This window comes from Peromyscus eremicus, chromosome 3, assembly GCF_949786415.1.
Source record: "Peromyscus eremicus chromosome 3, PerEre_H2_v1, whole genome shotgun sequence".
Lineage (NCBI taxonomy): Eukaryota > Metazoa > Chordata > Mammalia > Rodentia > Cricetidae > Peromyscus > Peromyscus eremicus.
Window position 1 is genome coordinate 131,152,888 of NC_081418.1, and position 19,001 is coordinate 131,171,888.

General features: G+C 39.3%; 1 protein-coding gene and 1 long non-coding RNA gene across 10 annotated transcripts in view; one reads left to right on the forward strand and one right to left on the reverse strand.

Annotated features, from left to right (window-relative positions):
- Positions 1 to 19,001, reverse strand: part of Erc1 (ELKS/RAB6-interacting/CAST family member 1) — a 337,373-nt gene that overhangs the window by 273,640 nt on the left and 44,732 nt on the right. For all 8 annotated transcript variants that reach the window (XM_059258486.1, XM_059258485.1, XM_059258483.1 and 5 more), the window contains exon 3: positions 4,283 to 4,696. In XM_059258486.1, coding sequence (XP_059114469.1) covers positions 4,283 to 4,696 — 414 coding nt within the window. The remainder of the gene's footprint in view (positions 1 to 4,282; positions 4,697 to 19,001) is intronic.
- Positions 1 to 19,001, forward strand: part of LOC131907351 (uncharacterized) — a 48,069-nt gene that overhangs the window by 24,791 nt on the left and 4,277 nt on the right. Inside the window, exon 4 of one of the 2 annotated variants that reach the window (XR_009378380.1) lies at positions 15,114 to 15,210. This is a non-coding gene — a long non-coding RNA (uncharacterized LOC131907351). Of the gene's footprint in view, positions 1 to 15,113; positions 15,243 to 19,001 lie in introns of those variants that run through there. The other variant, XR_009378381.1, reaches the window with a different exon arrangement.

The following is a 19,001-nucleotide window of genomic DNA, read 5'->3' on the forward strand; positions in this document are numbered from 1 at the left end:
AGGCAGAAGCAGATGGATCACAAAGAGCTGAAGGCCAACCTAGTCTACATAAAAAGTCCCAGGCCAGCCTAGGCTAAAGAGCCAGACCTCATCTTTTAAAAAAAAGAGGCAAAGAGATCTGAAATATATTGTTGAACTGCAATGCTTTGGATAATAAAATAAAATTGAATAAAATTTTCTTAAAATTCCATAGCCAACTATCCAATTTCAATCTCCTCTGCCAAGACACTGAGAATCATAGTTTAGTTCTCGAAGTTTGCTGTATAGCAATCATCTGCTAAGTTTGTTACAACTCCAACTGCCCAAGACCAAAGCACTAACCAACCAAATATGGCATGTAATTTAGTGCTTGTCCAACAGATGTCCTCACTCATCTATCAAAGGAAAGGAGCAGCACAGCACAAAATCTAGCAAGTCAAGCAAAGATATAACTCCATTACCAACAGAAAATTCATGTTTGAACAACAATGGAACTCAACACAAACAGAAAATATATAGTACTCAATCAAAATTTTAGTTTTAATTTTGGTGGGGTTTACAGAATCATGTTCCTAAATCAAACAGAAAACTGTAATGATTAATATCATAAACGTTATTTCACTGTTGTCATTTACCAAGGCTGAGAAGCCAGTGATTGAAAGGCGTATCACTCTTCCATGCGCTGAATGAAGAGAGAGTACAGGAAGCACTCTTAACTGCAGAGCCAACTCTCCAGTTCAAATCTGGGGGTCTTAGAAGAACACAGACTGTAAAAATTTATCTCCACTTGATCTACAAGATCAAACACACACTAAGGGCTAAATAATCACTGAGTAAGGGAATAAATGAGAAAGAGAAAGTAGGAGCAAGCCCCTCTAGCCTCTTATGACTTTAGAAACAAGTCTATAAATAAGGTCAAGGTACATGCTAAAAAATCTATGCCCCAGATTATCACTATATCCTTGTTTATACCCTCTAATATACATATTTAACTTATTAATGTTCTTGCTATAGCAATGAGTCTTTCATGTCAAAGATTATATTTAATGAAGTTTTTGTTTACATTTTCTTCTAATGTCTCTTTTTAGGTAGTTCTTTACCTCATCTAGAACTTAATTTTACATAACTAGGTATTTTCTAAATGATGGTCATTATCTCAAAATATTCATCATATACTTAACACTGCATTATTTCTAGATTCTATTCTGTTTTCCTTGATCAGACTGGCCTTGAACTTTAATTCTGTCACTGTCTCCCAAGTCCTGGTAAGACAGATAGATACCATCAGTGGATTAAAATGCATGTATCATGATCTACCTATGTAAGTCTCCCCAGAGGATTCCCAGCATAGATATGCTAAATTGATACATTTAAGGGAATTTAATTTAATGATATTTGTATATTAGTTTCTGCAATAATGAAAATTGAGTCCCATCCTTTCCATTACTGATATTATGTATTCTATTCCCTTCTCAAGTTGAGATAAACAGATAAAACTTCAAGAATGCTGTCTGCCTTAGTTAGGGTTTCTACTGCTGTGAAGAGATGCCATGATCACGGCAACTCTTATAAGGAAAACATTTAATTGGGGTGGCTTGCTTACAGTTTCAGAGGTCCAGTCCATTATCATCATGGTGGCGAGCATGGAGGCGTGAAGGCAGACATTGTGCTAGAGGAGTAGCTAAGAGACCTATATCTAGCAGGCAACAGGAAATTGACTGACTCAATGGGCAGTATCCTGAGCATAGGAAACCTCCACAGCAACACACTTCCTCCAACAAGGCAAAACCAACTCCAACAAAGCCACAGCTCCCAATAGTGGCACTCCCTGTGAGATTATGGGGGCCAGTTACATTCAAACTACCACACTGTTAAACACGATTTAGCACAACCATCTTTACCTCTTCCTAATTTCAGTATGTCACTAGAATGCTTTCTAATATATATTCCCTGTACTGTTATTTTACCAGACTATAAAACTTTCATTCAGTTCTTATTTTATTAAGCATTTATTTGGTCTAGTGGTAAAAATGTATAATATTTTATCTAGCATCCTTGGGTTTGGGGGAGAGGGGTATCCAAGGACAGCCAAGGCTACTTAGTAAGATTCTTAAGAGTCTGTCTCAAAAAAAAGAAAAGTGATTTGGATACTCCAGACTCACATGCTCAAATACTAAATCCCCAACAAAACAGTATTAGGAGGTGGGTTCTTTGTTCAGTAATTCGGTTTTAAGGACAATCTCATTCCTTATGAAAAGGACTCTACAGGACTCTCGGACTCTTTCCTGCTATCTAACACAGCAGGAATGCTGACCAAAAGAAGTGGGGCCTCACCTGGCACTGGTGTCCTGGTCTTGGACTCCCAGTCTCCAGAACTATGAGAAGCAAGCATCTACAGTATTTTTGTTATACTAACCTAAACAAAGACAGAAAATATATATCCTTAGTGTAAAATGGCAAGTGAACACTAAAGAAACACACATGTATGATTTCAGTAATATGATCACTGCTACTGCATGTACATGCAACACTATACTTGGAAACTTCAGTGCAGAACTGACATGTGAGCTAAGTCTTAAAGTAAGAAAACAAAGAATAAGCATTTCCAAAGCCACTGTGTCCACTTGCCCTCAAGTAATTTTAAGTAGCATGACAGTATTTCCTGTAAGATCTTATGCTACAAATGGCAGGTTGAACTATTTGGTGGTATATTCACAAGGGGATATATTTTCCCATTCCATGTACATAATTTATTTATACAACTTCTTATATTTTTAAAATAGTCTAAAACTCTCAAGTTTTTTCAGTATTTTTAGCTATAAAAAGGAATTGATTATTCAGACTCAGCTCTGTGCAGGGATTAAAAGCATGCACCACCACACCTGGCAGTTTCATAGTTTTTGCTGTCATTGTTAAGTTTCCTGGGTGATTTTGTTTGTTTCTTTGTTTGTGACATTCTCTCACTGTGTGGACCAAGCTGGCTTCCAATTCACAGAGATCCACCTGCCTGTCTTCTAAGTAGTGAGATTAAAGGCATGCTTTACCATGCCCAGTTGGACATGTTTGTCTTTTAATTTCCTTCCTCCAAAATCATGTTAAAAGGGGACTATTCAGACTCATCCTAACAATTTGAGGATCCCTACTCCCCGCACCCATCAAACTATGAAAGTTAGCTGGCTATGACAGTATGTACCTGTACTCTCTGGGAAGCTAAATCGAATTTTATGTCTAACCAGAAGCACTGGCTAGTTTTATGTCAACCTGACACAGGCTAGAGTCATTTTGGAAGAGGGGACGCCAAATGAGGAAACACTCCCACCAGACTAGCCTGTGAGCAAGTCTGCAGTGCATTTCTTCATTAGTGATAGATGTAGAAGGGCCCAGCCCAGTGTGGGAGCTGCCATACCTGGGAAGATGGTCTGGGGCATACAAGTAACAGGCTGAACAAGCCATAGGGAGGAAGGAAGTAAGCAGCACTCCTCCATGGCCTCTCATAAGCTCCTGCCTCCAGGTTCCTGCCCTACGTGAGTTCCTGTCCTGACTTCCCTCAGTGGGAGACTGTGATACAAACTGTAAGTAAAATAAACCCTTTTCTCACCAAGTTGCTTTTGGTCATGGTGTTTTATCATAGCAATAGAAACCCTAGCTAAGATACCAGATTTATAAAATCTGTTACAGTTTTTAAATTAGCTCCAGGTAAGATGAATTCTTCCTTAACACTTTCTTAAAATGACACTGTCTCAGAAAGTGAGGTCTAATCACAGAGCCCGCTTAAGTCTGTTGCCTCTAAAACAATGTGTCTCTACATCACTCCTTCTGGCTACACCTCCATGGCAAATGATTTTTAACACATATCTTTCACAGCAAGGCTTCGTTTCCAGGGAAACCACAGGCAAACATTCAGTACTGCTTAAGCTTCACCAGCATAGGCGAACTGAGGTAACAGTGTACTGTCTCTTACTAGTATTTTTTATTGGGGAGCAATTGGCTGCTACCCTGATTCTGGTTTTGCTATTCTGTCTCTATGAACAAACTGAGGCAAGTAACAAATCAAAACAATCCTGTATCCCCCCATTGACTCAGGAGCACATGGAAGGTGACAGGAGCGGGGATGTTATTGATAACAGATATGCCAGATGATGTCATTCAATTCAAGAAGAAAGAACCAGTGAAGCACTAAAACACAAAAGATGAAATTCCTAGTCAGCAGCACAGCAGAGCACATCAATCTATCTAGGTCAAGATTCTGATTAATAAGAGGAAAGACAATCAGGAAATTCTAACTGAAAAGGCAGTCACTCACCTCTCTCAACATAGTATTCTCTTTTTCCTTTTGCTCCAAAAGACTTTCTAGGTGGTGGACGTGCATCTCTGCCTCTGCTAGCCGTCTTGTTCTTTCGTGGTCTTCCTCTGTAGCTTTGGCAGAGAGCCCTTTGCTCTGTAACATCTCCAGAAGCTTCTTAATGGACTCATCCCGAGCACTTAGGGTTTGCTTCTGTGTTTCAATCCGCAGTTCCATTTCCTCCAGGGTCTTCCGCAAAAGGAAGAGCTCTTTGGCTTGCCGCTCATGCTCAGTGTGCAGCCTCTGGAAGTTCTCCTCCGTCAGCTCAGCCACACAAGGCTCTCCAGTCCTGCTGCTATCTTGCTGAAACAGCTGATTCAAGTCCCTCTGAATCCGCAACTCATCCTGGAGAGCCTGGATCGTCATCTGCATGTGCTGGGAACATCACAAAAAAAATCCCAAATCAGCTTTCCCCTCAATTAGCAAAGACAGAGCAGCTTGCAAGCAGCTAAACATAGCTCTAAGGGTTCTCAGAAATCTGCATTCAGCAAACTAGGATTTACCTTATTCTCTTTTCATTCAAATTTTAAAATTTTGGTTATAATCCACAATTATCAGCAATTTAATTTGTGCTTATTCCTACCATGAAAATAAGCATGGCAGCCCTTTAGTTTTATAAGCCACAATAAAATCTAGACTTCTCAAAATTTAACATAAGGTATTGTAAAGGGAGAGGGAAGACTACATCAGCAGGAATAAAAACAAAATTTATTTCAAAACACAAAAATCAAAACACAAGATGATTTTTAATTATTGTGAACATTAATTAGCAAGTACTAGAATTTAATGAGTGGTTATATATATTTTTTAATTATAATTTAACCTTCATATCATACATACACCCACACAAATTCATGAACACCACACAAACACCAAAACCAGGCATAATAGTACATGCCTATAATATCAGTATTTGGAAGACTGAGGCAGAAGTATCCCAAGTTTGAGGTCAAAGTGATGCATACTAATCAAAAAGTAAAACTGCTTAACATAACCCTATCTTCCTAAGGCTTTCAAGGGTCTAAAATGCTGTTGTTGACTGCAGGTACACTGCCGAACTACACCTTTCTCTACAGCTTACTCATCTTGCTTCACTGAAAATTTATGGACACTGGTAAATAGCTCTCCATAGTTCCTTTTTCTCAAACCCTGGCAAAGTAACATTATATTCTTTGATTCTGTGAATGTAATTCTTTGGTATACTATTTCCATTTTATTGACAAGCGATGGTTAGTGTTGATTGTCAACTTCAAGTGATCTGGAAGCATCTAGGAGACAGGATACCTGGCATACCAGTGAAGGATTATTGATGAGGTTAACTGAAGTGAAAAGACCCACACTACAAGTGAGTAGCACCATTCCCCAGGCTTCAGTTCTAGAGTATACAAAAAGGAGAAAGCTAGACCAGCACAAACATGTGTGTCTCTCTCTCTTCTCTCCAGCTGGGGGGGCAACCTGACCAGCTGTTTCAAACCCCTGCTGCCTTGCCTTCCCTCCCGTGATCCACGACACCTCAAACTGTAAGCCAAAGTAAACCCTCCTCTTTTTTACATTCTACTGCTGGGGTATTTTCTCACAGCAACAGAAAAGTAACTAAGATACGAGTATTCTAGTAAGGAGGTGATTCTTTATATAATATTATTAGCAAAGTAAACTTTTACTTTCTGAGTGCGCCACAAATCTTTCCAATTTTGTCATTTTTCACTCAGCACTACTTAGGATTTTTATAGCATTTGTCTTACTCTGTGTGAGAGAAAGAAGGGAGGGGAAGACAGCATGAGCGTGTGTGTGTGCACCAGCCACGGTACAAGCGTGGGAGTCAGAGGACAACTTTCAAGTCAGTTCTCTCCTTCTACCACGTGGTTCTGGAAATCAAGCTCATCATCATCTTGCAGCAGCACCTTTCTCACTGAGCTGTCTCATCGGATCACTCCTATGACTTCTAAAGAGATTTTATGTGTATGCGCACAAGAGTGAGTGGGGGGGGAGGTGTGGGGGTGTGTTTTTACAGTACGAGGGATCAAACCCAGGGCCTTGCTCATGATAGGCCAGTATTCTACCACCTAGCTATGCCCTGGCTCCAGACTGGATTTGTGTTGTTTGTTTGGCAGATTGGTTGGTTGGTTCTCACATAAAGACAAGACAGTCTTTTCTTTTTAGTCTCTGATTTGGGTATTATTCTTTTAGCAAGCAGTAAATTTTTATTTCTGGTAATATTCAAACTGTAAAAATCATTGTTGTGAAGCCGGGCGGCAATGGCACACACCTTTAATCCCAGCACTCAGGAGGCAGAGCCAGGTGGATCTCTGTGAGTTCAAGGCCAGCCTGGTCTACAGAGCAAGATCCAGGACAGGAACCAAAATGAAACAGAGAAACTATGTCTTGAAAAAAATAATAATAACAAAAAAAAATTGTGTTTTTTTTAACATGGATACAATTATAAATAAACTATTAGGTATTTTAATGTATGAATATAATTTTCAAAATTCATTTAAGTGCCAGCAACAGATTACAAATGACATGTTAGCAGTCTCAGTAAAAAGATGCATGGAAATCCTGATTCCTCAAAGCCTATTTTTCCTCATTACCCTTCAAAGCCCAAAATTCAGACAGTTCTTAGTGAATGCCCTACAAAAGAAAATATGAGAAGTAAAACAGAGTTTTGGTTCACCCCTGTAATCTCACTCCTGGAAGGCAGAAGCTACCGAGTCTAAAACAGAAATCTATCAAAAGTTAAATTCAAGAGGGAAATGATTTCTAAGTGTGGCTATTCCTCTCTTTTTTAACATTATCAATTCACAGAGGTCAGAAGTAATGGAAGTTAAAGTGGATAATCCTACACATACTTTACCATGTAAAATGTGGCAAGGCAATTACTATTTTAGAGAAGGAAGAAATGTAACTAGTGGTGTGTCTACTTCACTAACTCTACTCAGAGGCAATTCTTTAGTGAAATACAAGGCAATACCCCCACGTTAGGCTACAATCAAGATATCTTTCCTTTATTATAACTACTGTCTCCCCTAACCCTACCCAAAATATCCACCTGCTGCCAACTATTTTAGAAGAGGAGAAAGAGCCCAAAAAGAAACTTGTCAAATGTCAGAAAAATTCACTTTAAAATCAGAACTGGGGCATCTGCTATCACCATCAAGCCAAATTCTTACACAAGTGCTAACCAGTGTGGTAAAATAAACAAAAGCTATACAAAGTAGAAGTGAAGAAAGAAATCCCTAGACAGAGACTGTATGAGGAAAAGGTGAGAAAGTATGGACAAACACCCACATAATTAAGCAAAAACCAAACTAGTGAATGTAAGATCACATAAAGGGGCTTGGAGAGAAGACTCAGTAGTAAAGAACATGTATTGTCTGTGCACATGCCCACACAAAAATACACACCATACACATGGTTCAAAATAAAAACAACATTCAAATACCATCAGCATAGAACATTTCACATTTCTCTACACAGGAACAAAACTTTTAAAAATCACATAAAACTAGTCAGCACATATATCTTGTAAAATATTAAATAATATTAGTGTTAGAAACACATTCTTGGAAAACAAAACAGTAACAATTGTAGCTTTTATATAGAAAAAGCACAAACTTCTCTGGAAAGTAAAACACTCATATAAATATCTGGACATAATTTGTCAATAACTTCAATGACAAACATAAAACAAGATATGTCTTTGGAAATGAGGGAAGTGGTTCAGTAGGTAAGAATACTTGCTGCATAAGCAAGAGGACTGAGTTCAAATCCCCAGCACCCATATAAAAGCTGGACATGGCAGCACATGTCTGTCACCCCAGCAGCAGAATAGGAAAGGAGAGAGCAAGCAGATTCTGGGAGCTGACTAGCCAAACAGACTAGCTCAATGACAGTCCCTGTCTCGGGCCAATATGGCAGAAGTGATAAAGAAAGACACCCAACATCTTCCTGTGGCCTCCACATTCATGAGCATAGGCACGTACGATTGAACATTCGCACACATGCAACACACACACACGTGCTTACGGTAAAACTTTTGCACATGCTTTCATAAAAACATCTACATAGTTCTTTAAGTAGATAAAATAATGAAGAAAATTATGATATTTAGCACTGAAGGAAAACAAAGAAAAACTGTTTTAAAAGTTAGAATGTTGCTGGTAGGGGTGGTACACACTAATCCCAGCACTTGGGAAGCAGAGGCAGACGGATCTCTGTGAGGTCACAGCCAGCCTGGTCTACAGAGTGAGTTCTAGGACAGACAGGACTATTACACAGAAAAATTCTGTTTCAAAAAATAAACAAACAAAAAAAGTTAGAATGTCAAAAATAGACATATTTGGTGTGAGTTTTTTCTGCCAACCACAAATAAATAAATAATATAAACTATAAACCTGTAACAATCTAAGAGTATGAAAAGAATTGAACAAGTCTACCAATGGACCAAACCTTAAAATAGATAAGCACTTAAATAACTAAAAGGAAAGAAGAGATGGGGGGAAGAGAGGCAAAGGAGGAAAGAGGGGAAGGAGGGGGAAGGAAGAGGAGGAGGAGAGAAAGAATGGACATGAAAATTCATAAAAGTGGGGTAATTCATCCACAAAGTAGACATCTAGGGTACTGGGGCCTAATTTTTCTTAAGGATTCAACATTGAGGAGGCAGAATCAAAGTGACTGGAGGTGGAGGAGGACCAGGGATCACACCCATGCATGCACACACGTACTACACCACTCCCTGCAATGCTTTATGTGTGAAACCCGGAGCCTTGTGCATGCTAAGCAAATACTCCACCACTGGGCTACTCCCTAGCCGAATACCTTTCATTTTGTAAGCACAGTTGTGCCACCTTAAGAAAGCCAAAACTGTATTTTAAACATGCTTCTAAATACAAGGCAGGTAATAAAACAAGTTGTAGACTTGTTTTCATAACTTTATTTCTTATTACAAACTAAAAGTTGTAGATAGATGTTAAACTTTTAAAGACTACACAATGTACATAATAAAACTGGCTCTCTCTTTTAATTCCTTTGGGTCACCTTTGGCAAATACATTCAATTTTTTAACAACAATGTATCACAGAAAATATAGAAATGCAAAATACACTAGCCAAGATAGCCACAGTAGTATTACATATGAAAAACAAAAATATTAATCAACAATAGAAGGTAGCTAAAAGTATGGCATCATGATATGCCTGTGTGTGCATGCGTGCACCTGAGTGCTGAAGCCCATAGAGGTGCTTGGCTCCTCTGGAGCTGGAGCCACAGATGGCTATGAGCCACCCAACCTAAGTGCTGGGAACTCATCTCAGGTCCTCTGCAAGAGCAATACATTCTCTTAACCACTAAGCAATCTCTCTAGCCTCCTGGGTTTTTTGTTTTGTTTTGTTTTGTTTTATTAATATAAAAAAGAATATGGTGCCTAAGAAGGCAACTCAGTGACAGAACATCTACCTAGCATACCTAAGGCCCTGCTGGATCACCAACACACTGGATCACCACTGCAAAATAGGACTGTATTTATATATGTATACACATACACACACATATATAATGTGTGTGCATGCACACACACTCACATACACATATGCACACATCTGTATCAGAGAATTACAGGAATTAAACTTTCTCCCTCTGCAAAACTGTCTGTATTCTATGTATTTATTACTTTGCAATGAGAAAAAATGTTCTACCCATTATTGACTTTGTAAATGGAGAAGCAACACTGCTAAATACGTCTGCTTCCTAAAGATGGCACACTGGTGCTTGTAACAAAGGAAACTAGATGCAGCATTCTTCCCACAAGCACAGATCAATATCCTTCTCAATGTTCCTTGAAGGATACACCCTTCTAAAGACTTCAAAATCAATTCCTCAAGATCAAGTGGGTCTCTAGTCAAGATACATTACTTACAACTACGTGAACATTCCATAAGCTGAAGTGTTTTCTGTAGCTAGTGCTGGCCAGTAAGCAAGGCAGACACTGTCAGAAGCAAACTCTTGTATTCACACGTCTTCAAACTGGACTTTCCATTGTTTTCAGTAAAACTTTTGAGAACACTCTTGTCTATCACTTTAATCTTTTAAACATGTGCTTCATGACCTTACACTGAACGTGCTCAGGAATGCACTCCTAACCGATCATATTTAGAAATGGGCCAGCACTTATATGAATATTTATAGGCTAGATGAATAAAATCACATGCTTCCTTTGTCAGAGGAGGACACTGCTCTGAAAATAACTCCCCAGCTCTCCTGGCCTGCTGCAGGTAATAAATCTTTCTCCACTCTTTTATGTCTTGACCGCTCAGTTTGGCTTTGCATTCACCAAGATGTGAGCTCACTATGTTGAGCTACACTAGTACACTAAGAAATTTGCTGAACACTGAAACATACGCTAACATGGGACATTTAAAAGCTATTAAGCAATAATTTTTGTGATTGCTCTTGTATGTAAAATCTTCCTGCTTTAAAAATTGCTTTCCCATTCTGCCTCAAGAATGTAACTAAGTTCAAAATCAGCACAATGCAAAATTTAGCCAATAACCTGAAATCGATAAATAAGAGCTCCATTGGTCAATAGAAATGTTCTCATTTAAGCTCTACCCATGGACATAATAACAAGGAATCTATAAAATCATCTTACATTCTAACAAAGCATCAGTGGGAGCTTATGTCTATCGCTGAGGAACTGTTTGACATTTGGGGCAAGATTATAATAGGATCTTTGAAATCAAAATGTCAAACTGACACACCAGCTATGGCAACTACTCTAAAAACCAGTGACTAAGATAAAAATATAACAAAAGAGGCAAACTACAAAACACATAGTTTTTCTGGTTCTCCAATTTGTTTCTGTACTAGCGGTAGTTCATGCAGAACTATGGTAAAGAGAAGACTATTACTGAAGCAGAATTCTGTGGATTCATAAGCAACTTTTCCACAAAGGATCTACAAAGAGTGGAGGTAGAATTCCTACATAAAAACAGGAACATTTATGCAAAGCATGGTGTCACATCTATAATCCCAGCACTGGGACCCGAGGCAGGAGGATAACTGCAAGTTCATGACTATATATGGAGTTTCAGGAGCCAGGGCTACACAGGAAAACCCTGTCTCAAAACAAAACAAACAAAAGAGGGGGAAATACCAAGAATACTTTCATCTTTACCTTAAGAAAGTTAAAACTGCACACTACTTCCAGGACTACCTTCCCATCTTCAGGCACTTGAAGAAACATTACTCTGCACTGTCTCAGTACAGCAAACAGCATTTCTACCCAATTTTCCCTATACATTTCCAGTACCTGCTGGAGCAGCCATAATGGCCTGGGACTATGTAACCCATCTCCTAAGGCAATGGTTTTTTATTAGTGTCTGGTTTATATATATATTGAGAGTATTCTCTCCCAAATTCCTAACTTTCCAAAAGTGAAATTTTATAGGAATTGATAGTCATTATGTGACTGCAAAAACATCTATATTATGAACTACTGACTTTTTAAACTCACTTATAAAATGTGTTTCAAAAATAATTTAATACTTGAGTCACTTTTTTCAGTAAAGCAAAATCAAATTTAAAATAGTTAAGGACATCTCGCACAAAGGGCAGCAAGCGTTAAAATCACAAAACATTTTGATTTTTATTTGGGTTATAATTCAAAAAAAGTGCTTAGTTTATACCCAATTAAAGTATTCATCCCAAGACCTTCCTCTTCCAAGTTTAAAAAAAAAAAGATTTATTTTAAAGAAGCTCCCCATTTATTTTATATGACAATTATTTGAAGTGTGATTACAGTGTCTTTCAAGTACACAATACCATCTAGGAGTCTTTCGTTCCAGCACCCAATAGGCAGAGGCAGGTGGATCACTGTGAGTTCCAAGCCAGGTAGACATGGTGAGACTGTCTCAGAAACAACAACAATATCTAAGTTACAATCCGTTAAGGTTGCACTTTTTGTTCTGCTCTGTTCTTTAGGAAAGGGTCTCAAGTACCCCCAGGCTGACCGCCAACTCACTATGTAGCTGAAGTTGAACTTGAACTTGCCATCAGGGACTGGAGAGATGGCTCAGCATTTAAAGCACAAGCGCTCTTGCAGAAGACAGGTCCAGTTTTCAGCACTACACAGTGGTTCACAACCATCCCTAACTACACCCTCTGCTGACTTCCACAGGCACTAGGCATGCACAAAATAAATATTAAAAAACAACATCATTATGAGTCCTGCTTTCCCAGTGTAGAGTGAAAACTCACAAATTCCTACATTCCCTTGTAGCACAGGCAGGTGATCCAGACTACCAATTAAACAAAAATACACAAGACTGGGATGGACCTGAGTCACATGAAGAATGAAGCTCTTTTCATTAGCTCGTACATATGCTGGCAGAGGAATTCAGCAGTGCTGGGCTCATGGTGTCATCACAACACCAAGAGAACTATCTGCCCTGTCAGGAAAGCAACAGTGGTAGAAGTTTCTTATTAGTATTACAGAAGCTAGCCTGAAGCCCTACCAGGATTGTTTGAGCCACTAAGTATCTATTTCATAAAACCCTTTCCTAGAGTGTGGGGGTGGGGGCTGGGGGCGCCAGTGGCACACGCCTTTAATCCCAGCACTCAGGAAGCAGAGCCAGGCGGATCTCTGTGAGTTCGAGGCCAGCCAGGTCTACAGAGCAAGATTCAGGACAGCACCAAAACTACACAGAGAAACCCTGTCTTGAAAAACGAAGACCAAAACAAAACAAAACAAAAAAACCCTTTTCTATTACATATCATTATTCTGGAAGGAGGAATAGATTTGTTCTACCTAGTTCCAGACTGAAATCAAATCCTAAGATATACATCTATCAAATATTACACAAAAGCGGGATACTTCAATCCAAACATTTCTTAATGGTGAAAAGTCTACACAAAAAAATAATAATTATTTTAAAACAGAATGAACAGCCAATCAATATAAATTTAACACTGATATTATATGATTTATAACTGATACAGTGAAGAAATATCAACAAGAGGTTCTGTAAGTTCCCACACACACACCCATCATGTTTGTTTGTTAGTTTGTTTGTTTGTTTATTCATTCGTTTTTCAAGACAAAAGTTTCTCTGTGTAACCACAGCCCTGGCCATCCTGGAACTCACTCTGTAGCCCAGGCTGGCCTCAAACCCAGATATTCACCTGCCTCCACCTCCCTAGTGCTGGGACTAAACGAGTGCACCACCACCGTCCAGTTATTATTCTAAACAGTAAGTACACTCAATAGCATTCAAAAATTTACAGAATTCCAAGTGATTAATTCCATATTTTGTATTGTAATGACATAAATATACAGGCTTAATCTTAGTTTCATTATATTTTACTTTATTATATGACAAATTCATGTTCATTACAAGGAAAAAAGTATTAATAAAATGTTAATCAATAATCCTACACTGAGAAAACACACTAAAAAAAGGTCTTTCTGGGTTTCTGTATCAGTATTAACTTGATAAGAGAAACTACAATGAAAAGACAGTAACAAGGAACTGGTACTGACTCCATGTAATTCCCAATTCTAAACGTTCCACGAATCTTAACTTATTTAATCCCACCTTTTCCTCATGATACAGTATTTTCTTCATTTTATGGATTGGGAATCTCTCTCTACATTCTGAGCTTAGTGATTCCATAGTTTGTGCTTTAAAATGATGCTATAATGAAGCTATACTACTTCCAAGACACATATACACAGACATACACTCATAGTACATGTTCCCTCTAATGTACTAATGAATGAATATCTTCCAATTTCAGTAATTTGTAAGTATCAATATTGTAGGAAATATGTATTTTCAGATATACTAATTTTACACTCATATGTAAAACATGAAATTCAAGGAAATCTTTAACATTAACTATTTCATTTATATAAAAAAAGTTATACCTATGTGAGGAAACAGCTTCAACTTTTAGGTAACTCCACTGCTGAAGTATCTAGGTCAAAATACTCTAAAATTTGAGTGCTCCAAAAACTCCTGTTTATAAGCCACACAATATGCATACTTCATGTTCCGTGATTCTAAACTCTGTACGTGCATATCTGTTCCTCTTTCTCCCTGCTTTCCTTTTTTGAAATCCCTAAAAACACCAAGCATGTAGCTGGCATGTATGGCAGGCACTCAATACATACTTACTGACACACTGATTAGACAATGCTATGTTGAAATACCAACAGTCATCTTATAGGAATGAATGCAATTAGATCTCTTCCTTCCTCTCATTGGGAAATCACACACATAATCACAATGTATTCCCAGAACACACAGTGATACACCATGAGAAAAACAGCTAACACTCATTTTGTCTCAATGCTGAATTATGTACTAAGGTTAAGTACACTCATTTGCTAGCCAAATAGTCAAAGTAGAAAGTAAATTTAAAAGGGGGGGGGGGAATCCAACTGAAACAAAAAAAAAAATCACAAAAAAACCCAAATAAGTGTTAAATTTTGAAGCCTATAAGGAGCCATATCCTAGCACTCAGAAAACTGGGGCAGGAAGACTGCCAGAGAGATTAACGGGTAAAAGAAGAGGGGAGGGGAGGATGTGGTTGGTGGTTTGAATGAGAATGCTCCCCACAAGCTCCTACATTCAAACACTTAGTCCTCGGCTGGTAAAACTGTTCGGGAAGGACTAGGAAGTTGTAGCCTTGTTGGAGGAGGTGTGTCACTGGGGATAGCTTTTGAGGTTTCAAAGATTCAAGCCATTCCCAGTGTCTGTCTCTGTCTCTCCTCTCCTTCCCTCCCTCCAACTTTCAGATCAAGATGGAAGTTCCTAGCTACTGCTCCAGTGTCATGCCTACTTGCCTGCTGCCATGTTCCCTGGAATGATGGCCATGGACTCTAACCCTGTCCGGTGAGCCCCAAATTAAACACTTTATTTTATAAGCTCTCTTGGTCATGGTCTTTCTTCATATCAGTAGGAAAGTAAGAGAGAAGGAAAAGAATGAGAGGCAGGCAGATCTCCAGGACAGCTAGGGCTACACAGGGATACCTGTGTCAGAGCTAAGAGAACAGAATGAACTTCAGAAGAAGGAGGAGTGGCAGCAGTGGCACAGCAGCAGCAGCAGCAGTGGCGCAGCAGCAGCAGCAGCAGCAGCAGCAGTGGCGCAGCAGCAGCAGCAGCAGCAGCAGCAGCAGCAGCAGCCATCACTCATGGTCTAACTTCAAAGTCTGCAAATCCTCATGAACTGAGAGTTGTGACAGCAACTAGAAACTTTAAAGTTCAATACTACACATCACAGGTTTGATTATTATGATTAAGTCTCTGTAATATTAAATTCCTGTCATGGCTGGGCATGGCAGTGAGTATACACCTGTATCCCAACATTCAGAAGGCTTAGGCAAGCAGAAGGTAAATCCAAGGCTACCCTAGACCACACAAGATTATCTCAAATATAAAGTCAAAAGAATCCCTGCTGTCATTATGTGCTAGTCAGTACATATATACCATTAGGTCTACTCATTCAGTGCCCTGAACAAATACACTGTAGCAAACCACACTACAAATTTCTGATTATGTTAAATTCAGATTTTAAAAACCTATTTTGTAATAAATATGCCACTAAAAATATTCACAAATGGAACATCAACTGAAAAGTATATGCTAAAGGTCCTCAAGATGGCTCAGTGGGAAAAGATACCTGTTTCCAAGCTGGCAACCTGATCTCAATCCCCGTGTCCCTCATGGTGGAAGGAGAGAACTGACTCTCACAAGCTGTCCTCTGACATCCACGCCCACACTCTGGCACATGTGCATGCAAACACACACGAAAGAGAAGTATAATAACAATTTTCATAGTACATTCTGGAGCTGGAGAGATGGTGCTGCATTTACAGTTTGTACTGCTCTTGTCTAGAACCAAACTAAGTTAGTTCCCAACACCCAAGTCAGGTGGCTCCCAACTACCCATAACTCCAGCTCCAGGGGGATCTGACACCTCTGGCTACCACAGGCAACTGCACGTATGTATCCACATACAGACACATGCATGTACAAATAACTAAAAATAAAATAGAACTTTAAAAGTATACTCGTTTTTAATTAATTTATTTATTTGGTTTTTCTTTTTCTTTTTTTTTTTTTTTTTTTTTTTTTTTTGGTTTTTCGAGACAGGGTTTCTCTGTGTAGCTTTGCGCCTTTCCTGGAACTCACTCTGTAGACCAGGCTGGCCTCGAACTCACAGAGATCTGCCTGGCTCTGCCTTCCGAGTGCTGGGATTAATGGCATGTGCCACCACCGCCCGGCCTAAAAGTATATTCTTAAAAAGAAATAAAATTCAGCTTTACTCGGTATGACTAAGAAATAATGTTTAATTTTATGAAGTTACAATTTTCCTGATAAATGAACACTTGGCACAAAGAGTCACTCTGTATCCACTTCCTACTATAATGCCAATAGCCAGGACATCCAATTTGGAGTTCCTGTGAAGCCAATGAGTGGGCAGAACACAACCAGAGCCAAGATGGGGAGCACATGGGATTTAGTCTCTGAAAAAAAAAAAAAATAGCAGAGGAGGAAGGAAGGGGGAAGCCATCTGTCACAAGAGCAGTAACATGCCACCTCAATCTAGGCACTCAAGTTTTGGATTTTAATTATAGCTGTCTGTTGTAATGGCCAGTAGTTTTTAAATTTACTCATGTTAAATTATGAATGGAATGGACAAGAGGAAGAAAACAACAACAATGTAACCCTATCTATTAAAAAGAGCAACAGTCTAGAAGCAAAGAGGAGAGGAAGAGGGGGGAGGGGAAGGGGGGAGGAGGGCGGGAGCTAAAGATCAGAGTGGAGCATGCTGCCTCAAGCCTGCAATGCCAGCATCCAAACACAGAGGCAAGAGGATTGAGTGGATGGGCTAGGGACCAACCTGGGCTAAAGTGTAAGGTCCTGCCTCAAAAAAAAACACCAAAAAACACCAAAAAGAAAGAGAGAGAGAGAGAGAGAGAGAGAGAGAGAGAGAGAGAGAGAGAGAGAGAGAGAGAAAGAGAGGGGGGATGAAAGATCAGAAATCTGCCGACACTAACAAATTCCATTTCTTCTGATCAGTTTCACACATACATTGTGTTTCAAGCCTGTAAGCAAGTTTTAAATTTTTCGAAATTATTTAGTAAATCAACTTCCCAAGTAGAAGGGTAAAAATGAACCCACAAATCAAAAAACCAACTTCAACACTATCTCAGTAGCCCCATCTACATCTGTATCTAAGCCCTTCTTTGGTTTAGAAGAAACATGCTCACACAAATGCACACACATACACACCACAAAATGTATTCAGTCTGTTGCACAGACTCACTTGTGTTCACAACTTTAAAAAGGTAAAAATCATTGGGCAATAAAGTGAACATTAATTGCTATTGTTCTTTTTTTGTTCTTTGAGACAGGGTCTGGTTATGCACCCCTGAGCAGCTGGGTTCTCACTATGAAGCCCAGATTAACTGTATAGCTGCAACAGTCTTCCTGCCTCAGCCTTCCAACTACTACCACACCTGTCCTCGCTCCTATTACTTTTAAATCTCAAAATACAGTACTTTAATACAGAAAGCGTGAAGCCATTAGGCCTCTATTTCTTTTTTATGTATATCAGTGTTTTGCCTGAATGTAGGACTATATACCACATGCATGCCTGGTGCCCATGGTGGTCAGAAGCGGGTGTTGGAAACCCTAGAACTGGAGGTAGGGATAGTGAGCCACCACATGGGCAATGAGAACTGAACCAGGTCCTCTGGAAGAGCAGCAAGTGCTTTTACCCACTGAAACATCTCTCCACCTTCCGAAGACCTTTTTTGATTTAAATCAGCAATGTATGCAGTATCTAGAATGTAAGAAAGCCACCTTTAACACATTATTTAAGCTGGACACAGTGGCATTCATGTGCAATCCCAGCACTCTAAAGGCAGGGGCAGGAAGATCTGCGGTGGGATGTCCTGTGTGCTGTGAATATATGTTGCTATGATTGATTGATAAATAAAACGCTGACTGGCCAGTAGCCAGGCAGGAAGGATAGTGAGGTGGGACAAGGAGAGAGGAGAATGCTGGGTGGAAGAAGGGCTGAGGCAGAGAGACGCTGCCAGCCGCCACCATGGGAGCAAGATGTAAAGTACCGGTAAGCCACAAGCCACATGGCAAGGTATAGATTTACAAAAATGGGTTAATTTAAGATATAAGAACTAGATATCAAGAAGCTTGAGCCATTAGGCCAAACAATTTAAATAATATAAGTGTCTGTGTGTTTACTTGGGGGACGCTAGTGGGAGAGATTTACCCCAAATGCCGGCAGGCTGGGACACAGGAAAACTCCAGCTACAAAGATCTCACGTTCAAAGATTATCCTGGGCTCTACAGTGAAATGCCAAAAGTAAAAGTAAAAATAATTTTAAAGCATTTTTGTAAAATATGAATCATTATGAATTATTCAAGCAGTGTTTGAAACCTGCCTTCTTCCCCTGAAAGCCTTATTTTCTCAAAGTAAAAAAGGCCGGCCAGTAAGAGGGCTCAGCGGATGACGGTGCTTGGTGCCAAGCCCAATGAGCTGAGTATGATCCCAGAACCCACATGATGAAAAGAACTGACTCCTAAGTTGTCCTCTAACTTCCACATAAGTACCAGAGCACACACATGCTCACACAAATGCACACACATACACACCA